General features: G+C 36.4%; 1 protein-coding gene across 5 annotated transcripts in view; it reads right to left on the minus strand.

Moving 5' to 3' along the window:
• LOC115445604 (dynein heavy chain 5, axonemal) overlaps positions 1 to 12,004 on the minus strand; it is a 148,480-nt gene that overhangs the window by 10,104 nt on the left and 126,372 nt on the right. For all 5 annotated transcript variants that reach the window (XM_037444012.1, XM_037444016.1, XM_037444014.1 and 2 more), the window contains 12 exons: positions 8,456 to 8,655; positions 7,356 to 7,831; positions 6,260 to 6,471; positions 5,194 to 5,418; positions 4,672 to 4,844; positions 4,043 to 4,198; positions 3,327 to 3,537; positions 2,470 to 2,664; positions 1,944 to 2,240; positions 1,749 to 1,867; positions 1,254 to 1,615; positions 130 to 1,116 (listed from right to left, as the gene is read on the minus strand). In XM_037444012.1, coding sequence (XP_037299909.1) covers positions 130 to 1,116; positions 1,254 to 1,615; positions 1,749 to 1,867; positions 1,944 to 2,240; positions 2,470 to 2,664; positions 3,327 to 3,537; positions 4,043 to 4,198; positions 4,672 to 4,844; positions 5,194 to 5,418; positions 6,260 to 6,471; positions 7,356 to 7,831; positions 8,456 to 8,655 — 3,613 coding nt within the window. The remainder of the gene's footprint in view (positions 1 to 129; positions 1,117 to 1,253; positions 1,616 to 1,748; positions 1,868 to 1,943; positions 2,241 to 2,469; positions 2,665 to 3,326; positions 3,538 to 4,042; positions 4,199 to 4,671; positions 4,845 to 5,193; positions 5,419 to 6,259; positions 6,472 to 7,355; positions 7,832 to 8,455; positions 8,656 to 12,004) is intronic.

Raw genomic sequence — 12,004 nt, forward strand, 5'->3', positions numbered from 1 at the left:
TTTTATAATAAATAAAAACATAAATTTAAAATAAATCAAGTCATGAGACGGAACACAATTAGTGAAAAGTGGGTGCCTCGCCTACTCCTTCCAAAATAATGGTGTGTTTGATTTAAAATAAGCGATTACCTGGCTGTCCCATAGCGCCTAAGAACTGTATATCAACTATAGTCGTAAAGTCACCGGGTTTTTCTAAACTGTAGAATCCTCCCATACTCATTGTTTGTCTCACAATTTCATTAGTGATCTGATCACCCCATTCATTAATCTGTGGCAAATTTATATCATCTATAAATACCAGCATTTTCTTCCCACCGGGAGGTCCGAAGGTCATACCACTACGTTTCTCCACGTAGCTTTCTATAGTTTTTTGGAACTGATAGGGACTTGTTGCTGACGAGAAGTTGAAAGATCGGCCCATAAACTGTTCAGGATTGGCATTTTTCATATAAGCTTTCATCATGACCGTTTTGGCTGAACCTTGTTCCCCCAGAAGCAGAACAGCCTTGCCTTGTTTTGCTATACAATGAATTAAATAATTTATTCTAACGTTATCGACTATGGGAACGAGAATCGTAGAATAATCCGGAGTTGCTGTATCGGGGTATTGATAGTTCATGACCAAGTCGTCCCACAGTTCCCATTTTCCTGGATGCTTTACGTAAAAATCAAATATTATTGATTTTTTATTATTGGCATGTTTGGGTAAACAGAGAATGTCCTTGAAATTCTTTTTAATGTACTCATCGAAACGTATCCTGTCATTTGTCTCTAAAAGTGATCCAAATCCCCATATGAGAGCAAAGACATATATTTTGTGTAAATGCTCAGGAGTGAATAGTACAATTTCCTCTATTTTTTCTTTTTCTTCCTCTTCATCGATATCACCGTTAACTGATTTGGCGGCAGACGGGTCTTCTACTTCCATTATCTGAGGAGGCACTAGACCTTCCAGAAGATTTAACATTTGAAGTACTATATTTGATTGTAAAACTCGCATGCTGAATGTGAGGTTCTGTGTGCACCATGTGAAAACATTAGGGAATGTCTGTTCAAACAGTGCGCTGAATACTTCTACCTCCCGAACTGAGCGTGTTTTTAACCAACCGCGGAGTACTGGAAGAAAGAATTATGTTCCTGATTTAACCTTTTTAAAATCGGTATTTTATCTTGTAAATTGTAAAGTGAGCTGAGTAACCGCAGAATCACCAGATTATCGGTTACCCGGCTTATATTTATCTTTAAGAAGTTACCTGGATCCCAATCTAATCCTGAAGAGCTCATATATACCATTCCATTCCTAGATACTGTAGCTGGCGACGCATTATCAATGTTCTCGGGTTCGAATATGATTTTCGAAGTGGGTGACATGGTGAGACGATCGCCATTAGCCAAAGTTAGAGTCTTGTTATCATCCAATACTGAGTTTAAGTTTTCAATCCATATGCTGTCAACTGGTCCATCCAAAACTAGCCAAATGTGCTCTCCGGTTTTGATTTTTAGTGTTTTTCGCCACAACGCGGAGAATATGCCATCGGTCCAGTCGTTTGTGGCTACATCCAACCGCCCGAACATCTGAGCCGCTGTTATAGCTTTAGGGTTCATACGCATTTCCCTATAAATATTTAAAAACGATTATAAGACAAAACAAAAAATACAAAAGACCATCTTCGGAATACGTTTATTCATACTTAATTATTACGTTAGTGTATCAACTGACGAACCTTTAGACCTCCTAAGTGCTTTACCTGTGTTGTTCTTCAATATCTGAGAGAGCGTTCATGAGTGTATGTATGCACGTGGTTTTGCCTGCACCTGGAGGACCTAAAGTCATTATACCATGACGAACACGTTGAGTTTCGTATAACTGCAAACAACAATTTTATTAGTTTCCCAAAATCTTTTGTTTTTTGCGTCTTGATGTTTTCAAACTGTGATATTACCTGAATGATTTTTAGTATCCATGGAGGATGGTTTATCAGTCCAGCTTGATCGACTTGCTTTTTTATTGCTTCTTCTAATTCATTGTAAGTAGTCTTTTCAAGTACTTGATTTGGAAATAGGTCAGCGACAAGCGATATGAAAAGTGGTTCGTCTTCGTCGATAAGTTTAGATAAGTTCATATCACGGAGAACTCTCATCACAATAGTGCTTTCATTGTCTTTAGAATTTACTCTTTTCACGGCACCTAGAGTGCGAAGTACTGATAGGATGTTACGGAGTCCAAAATCGTAGTGAACCTGATCAAAGATTAAGTATTTAAGGTCTTTGACAAATTTTGAGTAGAATTTAAATTGCTACAACACACTACAATTACTTTGTACATGTAGGGGATTTTATATTACATCAGGAAGTTAATTACTCGATTGTGTGTCAAAATAATTTCATACACATAGTCACTTTTATTATGCACATAGTATATTGTTAAAAGTATGTTGTGTTTATATAAAAACGATCGGCACTGTTAACCTGTTTGGTAAGTTGTTCTTCACATAACTTGTAAAGCGTGTAAAATTTCCTAGCCAGCGTTATATTCTCCAAGAACCCGCAAGAAGCCAGCTTTACTCGGATGATAATTTGTCGATCTGGCACCATCATAGCCACGGTTCGAAACTGTATTTTCAAATTTTCAGGTAGTTCCTTACGACCTGCATACCCTGGATTCTACGATAGAAAAATTATCACGTTTACATGTAAGGTATAGACCTAAAGCTAACTTCATCTAAAGTATCAATAATCTATACATATTATAATACAAGGTCCGCTTATCTGTCTGTCTATATGTTATGGATTTTCCCAAAATCTATAAACGGTATTTTATTCAATTTACCTGAGAAGATTATAAGCTACTTTTAACCCGGAAAACTTCTTCATGCGGCAACGCCGCGAGCAAAAGCTAGTAATAAATAATAATAATATTAGCCTTGTATTACATACTGACCCACTGCTGGATATGGGCCTTTCTACTAGTGAGAGTGATTAGGTCTTAGTCCACCACGCTGGCCTAATGCAGATTGGCAGATTTCACGTATCCTCAAAATTATCATAGAAAACTTATCAGATATGTAGGTTATCTCACGATGTTTTCCTTCACTATTAAGGCAAACTATAATTTACAAAGAAACGGATAAAACTTTAAAAGGTGTGTGCTCTTAGATTTTGAACCTGCGGACATTGGTCTCGGCAGTCCGTTACAGTCCTTTCTAGGCCATTGTCGCATCAATCCAATTATTTTTTTTTGTTAACCGTACATACAAACACAATACCGGTAAGTCGCGCAACGTCTACAATTGCTGTAAACCGGCCTTTAAAGTATATGGACTTACCATGGTGATGAATATACCAAACTCGGGGCACATTTCCGACATGTCTCCGTCGGTGAAGAGGAAGGTTTTCTTCTTTTCCTTCTTGGCGGCCAGCACGACCGCGACCTGCTGCGCCGCGACCGACAACACCGGCAGTTCAATGCGGTTGAACTCGTCGAAGCAGCCCCACGAGCCGGATTGCGCCAGCCCTTTGTATATGCGTCCTAAGCCCCTGAGAGAAAATTTTTGATATCAATTTAACGTGTTTAAAAAGAGTAAGTAAGTTTCTTTCAGAAAAATACAGATGTATAATGTATATGGGTTGTTGAGTTTTGTCGTTTTGTCATCAAGACTTTGGGGTACGATTTTTTATAGGTAAACCTTTCAGTTTACCCTTTACTGGCCTTCATGAGAATGCATAAAACCATACACAAGTGTACCGTATTTCCTTGCTCACTATTACGGCATTAGGTTCTATGTTATATTTGATGTGCAAATTAAAATTTTATACACATGATTCCAAGTAATTTCCATTAATCCCGAAAGATAAATAAGGAGGATCTATGACTTATTGTCTTTTAAAATTTTTATCCACATGAACATTTTTAATCTGATATTTGCAACATAAGTAAAAACTAACACAGGACCTCGTAATAGCGAGCCAGCGAATTAATGTAAACGTGCCTTATGAATTGAAACAAACGAATTTGGTGAAGACACAATTAAAGTCTCTATACCTGTAATCCATTTGGTCGGAGCAGTTGAACACGACGACATATTTGGCGAGTGTTTTGCCCATGTCCTTGACGGTTTCGGTCTTGCCGGTGCCCGCGGGGCCGCAGGGCGCGCCGCCCATACTCATGGCCAGCGCTTGAGCCAAAGTTATATAGCATCTAGGTACAATAAATATTCATATGCTAATGAAAATAATTATTGTTCCCAGCCGTTTATACATTTCTTCTAATCTCAGTCAAGCTTGGAATTTAAAGAATGAAGATAATGTTGGTAATTAATGCAGGCGTATAGAGGTAAACGAGTTAGAGGCTAAGTAGTTCTAAGCTTATCGTATAAATTAATATATGAAATGCCTGTTTCACCATGTCTGAATAAACGCTACTCGTCAAATATAATGTAGGGCAAACAAATACAACACTTATACCCGTAAATAGATGTTAAATGAAAGCATGCATTTATCATTAACTATCACATTAATTGGCCGATAAAATTCACTTGCACATTGTGAAATAAGACGTTTGTACTGAAAAACGAATATCTAAAAACAGACTCTCACCTAAATAAACAGACAATATAGCTGGAACCATTGATGCTGGAACTATATATACACCACAGTAATATATATACCCACCGATCTGTCAACGGAGTGATGACCAGCCTCTCCGTACAACCCAAGTACTCATTCTGATACGTAAACGTGACGTCTGTGACGGATATCCAAGTTTTGTCTGTATCTTCTTTGAAATAGAATCTACATTGCTTGAGCCACTCGAAGTCATTCGCCGACCGGACATTGAGTCGACACTAGAATTAATACCATTACTATTTTCTTTTTTAAAACGAAATAAATCTTTTTATTATATTTTATTTTTTGCCGAGTTTTCGTAGAGTTTGCAGGCTTCGGGGATACGGGGCTGACTCACGAACGCCCACCTCTATGTTGAATACATAACGCGTTATAGTAATACTATATGAGAAATCACATAGACCTTTAGCCTGTATCAACAATACTATACCACGCCGCTTCAGTATGGTAATGTATACAATCACAATTTAACAAAATATCATACAGGAATACCATTTTAAACTAGATATAAAAAGTGTAATCATAGATGTAAGTTCAAAGAGATGCATTCCCGCAATAAAACATTACCAGCATATCAAATATATCTCTCTGATGTACGTGGATAGTGATTAGGGTTTCAAACTTGATCCTTTCGATCTTCAGTAAATCACGCGTCGTCTGATCAATAAGAGTGTTCAGCAGTTCTAAGAACTTGTTGTTGGTGTCGGCCATTATCTTCTTATCCTGTCTCGCTTGCATCAGAGCGAGTTCCGCGTCTCTGGTCCAGATGATTTGAATGCCTAATAGTCCCACCTACGGTACAGGTATACTTTATGAAGTAGGTAAGCATTGGAGCCTACAGCAAAAAAAAAATTTTATAGCCGTTTAAACGTAGTATAGACATACTACCAATAAATGTTACATTTTATTGATATTTATTTTGTTCGTAACTAACCCCTTTTTATTCTACATTTAAGGTTCTAATAACTTAATGTGAAATATTGTTTACAAGAAGACAAGCATTTTTTCCTGACTACGTTTGTTAGCCTGGCAGGGCCGGCTTATACATCGGACTTTAGGGTGAGTGCTTTAGGCTCTCAAAACCCTTGAGAAGATAAGTAGGTGGTTATAATTAGTAGTTCAATGTAATAACCCTGTTTAAACACCGCGCTATGTACGCTGTCAAATCTTCAGTAGGATTCACAGCGTACATGGCGCATTGGTTAGTTGCATATGTTCTTACAGAAACGAATGTTGGTATAATAGCTTGTACTAAAATTACCGTATGAAGTATTAAAAAAGTAATCCGTAAACCTTTCTTTTATTATTAACTAGTTGACCTGACAGACGTTGCCCGTCTTAACTATGAATTTGTAGCGCGCATTCTGTCAATCGCTGACAGTTATTTCAAACAATTGACAGTTATATAAAATTAATATTTTCGTTAAGTTTTCTTAAATTTTCTAATTTTCCGCGCAATTTTTTGAATTTTTTCTTTCATAAGAACCTTCCCTCGACAATAACAAACAATAAAAAAACATAGTGAAATCGGTCCAGCCGTTCACGCGTGATGGCGTGACCAAGGGAAATAAGGATTCATTTTTATATACATAGATTACCAAGAGGGACCTACTGGGTAACCTACCACACTTACCTGCGCTGGCATTTTATCCAGGAATAGCAGTAAATTGAAGGTGGGATCGTTGATAATAGAAACAGCATTCCTTATGATTGAATGCAAACTGCTCTGAGCTGACTGAAGCAGTGACGTAAGCCAGGTCTCTACTGACCCCTCTGCTCGCACCGGACGCTCTAGTTTAATTTCCTCGCCTTCAGATGATACGATTGCTATCATTTTGTTGTATTCTGCGAAAAATTTTAGAAGGTGACAGACCTAGTTACATTTATTTAAGATATTGAAATTTTATCGTTGTGTTAATCGAGAATTTTATCAGTCACTAGCTTCACTCAATAAATGCTGAATTGTCTTAGTTATAAATAAATATCGAATATTTATTTCGAACTGCGACTTTTCGATAAATTGTTACTTGAAATGATTTTGGAAACTAAAGTGATATTTCAAAATTCACATTCATTAAACGCGCGAAGTTAAAAGACTCGACAAGTTTTTTGAAATTGTTGAATTTTTTAACAATATTCTTAATTTTTCTTGCCGTAAAAACCTTCTAGAAAGTATTACAAACCTTAAAAAAATTCAGAATTTGGCTAAGTCATTCTTAAGTTACAGCATGATCAAGGCAAATAGAGATTAATTTTTAAACATTTAGATTAGGATATACTGAAGAAAATTGTCGCCTCTGCTTCAGTTTCATATGAGAGAATTCGAGGTTATATCAGCAACCTGGGTGTATATGGCCTTGGTTAGGTCATTCGCTCTCTCAAGGACGATTTTACGCGTTTATCGACCCGTTTTCCACTGATTACAGCTGGTTCACCTACCAAAGACTCGACGCGTGTGCCACCCAGTCGAGATTATCCTAGCTTTCGGTCATTAAAACGCGAGTGAAGTGAGATATAAATTACATTTAAATGTTCACTGCATGGGGAAAATATTGATCAGTTTTAAATTTGGTAAGATATAATAATTCTGTAAATATCTTTTTATTAAAGTTTCATTAACATACAAAAGTTACTTTTGTATGTTAATGAAACTTGCCTGTATTGTAGTAAATATTATAGATATTGTATTTTCATGATGCATACAGCTATAAGATATAATATAGGCTCACCAATATCATGAAATTTGACGTATCTGATGTTATCAAAAATAGAAAGTAGATGATTCTGTATCGTGTGTGAATCGGATGCCTGGCCAAGAATTTCAAGCAGGGCAGGATCCGACACGAAGAAAAACCTCGGGAACATCGTTCTTTTCCTCTCTAAATAGCCACTAAGACTCTTCTGGCACAACTCCAGTTGCTCTTGCAAGTGAGGCAAGAGTTGTCTCAGCAGGTCGTCACCAACGCAGCACGACACCACGCCGGGTGTCTCGTGAGCCCTTTGCATGATCTTCTGCCACGATTTGTCGATTTTTGAGAACCGTTTCGCTTCTTTGGGCAATTGTTTCGCGATGTCGCCTCCCACGAACACCGCTTCGAGATACACCCACATGTTCTGAACTAGAAGCCAGCGCTCTAAGATTTCGTTTGTGCTTTGCAGATCGTAAAGCCATTGTTGGATCTGTTTTCTGAAGGGTGCGTTATATCTGAAAATAAGATAGAGCGGCCTATACTTACATCCCGTCTCTAGAATAACGATGACGTGAATATAAAAGAATCACTTTAATAAACTAAATATTAAAAAGAATTTGCAACAAAGTTTCTAAAGCATTTGTCTCGAACGTTAGAGCCGTAAGGTTATGTGTCAAAATTATTTAACATTTCTTGTTCTATAATTTTTTTGCGTTACCTACTTTAATAACGGACACCCATGTTACAAAGCTAGTTTGTGGATTTACGACTGATCGAGTATTTTGAGAAATAATCTTAATAAATACAATTCGTAGCGAATATTAACACAGCGCAGCGTTGGATGTCCGCCCATGACGTGGACAAACGACCTAACAAAAGGTGCAGGGGGTCGCTGAATGCAGGCCACATCCAATAGGTTTATTAGGAAATCTTTGGGGGAGACCCATGTTCAGCAGTGAACATCCTACGATTGATGATGATGAATCAGTGAATTCAAACCTATCGCTATCCACTGTGAAGGCAGGTCTCAGGTCAGTCTAATATTACGGACGATTTCTAGTTTCTTTGAAACGACATAACGAAAATATTTTTTGTTTAAAACTAATTCTTGTGCAGTACTTACTTAATATCATCCTTACCGATTAGACAACAAGGATCCAAGTATCATTAGACTGTCTTCAAGCTGACCAATGGTTTCGGCAGTGGTGTCGCCTCTAAGCAGCAGCTCGCCGCGGTTGTTAAATGTTTGGAAGGTAAGCTCGTGAACCGACCACTCATTTGTAACCTGACGTAGCTTCGCTTCTATATCCTTCTCTTTCATCGCTGATATACAAATGTCCTAAAAAATGAGACGGATGACGTGATATAATCGAAAACTAACGCACAAAGGGGCAGGGAAAGGGTGGGAAACATAAAATGTTTAAACACAAGCGTTTCTACATACAAGACGGTTTCCTACGCGATGTGTATCTGTGTCGTGTTTTTCAGGCGTTTGGTTACTTTCAGACTCTATGAATTAAAGTACGTATTTTATTTATTGATCATATAATTTAATTATTAATTATAACATTTTATCATACATTAACTTATAAAATGTTATAAATTATATTTATCACCATTTCAACGATCTGAGTTAATATATATACATTGTAAAATATCATTGGCCTATTATTTTACTTTGTCATATAAAGATTAGAATATGAATACTCAGCAATTACTTAAAGGACATATCCCTATTATAAAATAAAATTACGTTTAGATCATTTTATACAAAACGTTAAATGCCTACACAAGAGAATGAAAAAATGTTTTGATAGTTTTATTAAAGTCAATATAAACACAGTTACATTGCTTAAGAACATTATAAATTAAATAATATATCATACTATTGGTAACTGCAAAAGTAACCCAGAAACTGTTGACGCGTTTTACAATGATTAGAAGAACAGTGAAAGGGAAATGTTGAGGCGTATCACAAGATACGGCAATTCCTATTTCCCCCGTTTTCATGATACCCTGGTACTCGGTACGCGAAACCACCTGTTGTTGAAGCTGGCACATGCGTAGTATTGACTATAACGTGTGTAATTCGTCCGTAGTCCGTATATATTTATTGATTTGTTTTTGTTTGCTATTTTAGATGATCTCTGTAAGGCTATGCTTTCTTAGTACTCCTGCGGATCACATTTATTCGCGTGCATCGAGGAACAGCACTCTTTATGCGACACAACACAATCTTACGGATGAGTATAATCAGTGTGGTATTAATAGTGGAGCGCCTGGAGGTTTTCACCTCGGATTAAAGTTATAGTGAATGAATTAATACGATCGATGTGGGATATTGTTTTTTAAACTATAAATTGCAATGTTTACCCAAAATTATTTTGTGCACTCCATTTTTTCATTGTTAAAAAAAAATATTATAAAAAATTAATGTTTGACCAAATATTTTCACTTTAAACAGTATTTTTTTTTATTTATATGTTAAATCTTACCTGAGTAGACATATAGGAATATTTTTCAAAGATACCTGTGTATAAAAATAGCAGTAGGGATCTCGAACAGGTAGAAAAATGTGGAGGGGAGAGCGGAACGACAGCTGCTATATACAATGGAATTTCTCGGCCAGTTTAATTATAAATGAAACGTACTCTATTGTGTACATTTAAAAAAATAAGGTAATTAATTACGACTAATGAAAAGAAAAAAAAATATTAGTACAAAATCTGTTTATTTAAATATATTACATTGTTGTCTACATCAAATATTTTCTTCTAACAACTTATTAACCTTAAGAATGATGAGACTACAAAAAATAATTGTAATCTGATGGCAAATTTTTTTTTTACCTCGTTGTGTTTTAAGGCTGATTTTAGCCAAAATAGCCCCCATGAAGGACTATGTTTTTTAATGAATATATAAATTGAGAGTCTGGAAAAGTTCTAGACCTACCTTGAAACCGATTGTTTTTAGCAGAAAAGTACAACTAATGAAAATTTTGTTGCAACAAAAAAATCTCGAATTAGTCTTCTACTTTTTTAAAAAGAGAACATTTAATCGTTCCAATCGAAAATTCTTAAAAATTCCTAACTCGAAAACTATGAAAAATCGCGGAACACACACGGTGATGGTGGGTGATTCGGGTACCCCAAGGGTGCTCTATCTTTGGACCTCCGCTTGACACAATTTTCTGGGGCACCCTGTATCTCATTATAAATTGAGGAGTGTTAATCTATTTTTTTATTAAACTTCCAAGTAGTTAACAGACTACAATAAATTGAAATTCCTTATATTAAATGAAAGGTGATTTAACTGGTGGTAGGTCTCTTGAATATGTGAAAGTCCGCCTGGGTAGGTATCACCGCAGTGTCTATTTCTGCCGCTAATCGGCAGTGTATAGTCACTGTCTTGTTCCGGTTTGAAGTAAATTGTAGTTAGTGTAACTACTGTACATGACGAGATTTAACATTTCATGTTTCAGGATGGCGAGCGCACTGGAATACCAAACAATAATTTGTTATTCAAGGTGTTGGATGGTGATTCTATTGTTTACGGGCAGTCGTAACGTTTACCATCAGGCGAACGGCTAGCTCGTCTCGTCATTCAAGGAAATAAAAAAATAATAATATAAACAACATAAAAAATAGAAACAAATTGGAAAAGTCTTTAAATAATAATATTAAATTTTACTGGAACTGCTTTATAACGAGGTTGTAAAGGTAAAAAATAATTTGAATTAAAAAAATATTGGTGAGGGCTCTTTTATACGAATTAGGGGAGTGTTGGGAATTGAACCCAAGTCTCTTCAGCGTGAAACGCCGACGCTCTGCCACTGACCTACACTCCCGACGCATATGAAATGCAAATTTTACTATTAGTTCGACGCTGACTGCGTCGATGGCGAAGTTGTATTACGGTAGGACTGCAGTCCTGAGGACTCCGGTTCGATCCCCGGGTCGGGTATAGGAATAATATTTTCTCAGAATTAGGTCATTAGCAAAGCATTTCCCAGCTATTTATTTAAAAAAAATCGAGAAACTGAACACAAAAATTATAAATGAAACTGGTTTACAAAATGATAGTTATAAATGTGTAACAGAATTAATGTATAAGAAATTAGTTTGTACAAGTAAACAATATATATGTGCATAGGACTGACAGGAGCAAAGTTACCTGCTTTTATACCAGGATCGCAGAAAAGCAGAGGAGATGTTATTTGACTGTTCGTAACGTATCAGAGTAGGGGGAAATCGAACATTGAAACGCAAAGCGTAATTGTAATGGATCGTGAAGTTCCGTACAAAGCCACAGTACCAGGTTCACCAAATTGACCTGTAACATTTTAATTCAGTTATATATTCCAGATATTAATGAATATTTCTTTTCGTTCGATAATATCCATTGACTCATAAAAAGGTTTTTAGCACTTTAAACAGAAAATATTCACGAAAATGGGACATAAATTCAACCTTAATAAATCCAAATTACTTTCGAATATATTGATTTTGGTATAATACGGCGTAAGAGCTGATATGAACAGCGAGGCTTGCGGAACATTAATGAACGTAGTGCCCCCCAACAGATACGTCACAATAAGGGCGAGGGAGATAGCAAACATGAAGAGAGACAATTGATATTACTCGATACTTAGTGGTGATAGGGTGTGTTTACATATAGGATTTAGATAC

Source organism: Manduca sexta, chromosome 27 (assembly GCF_014839805.1).
Source record: "Manduca sexta isolate Smith_Timp_Sample1 chromosome 27, JHU_Msex_v1.0, whole genome shotgun sequence".
Classification (NCBI taxonomy): domain Eukaryota; kingdom Metazoa; phylum Arthropoda; class Insecta; order Lepidoptera; family Sphingidae; genus Manduca; species Manduca sexta.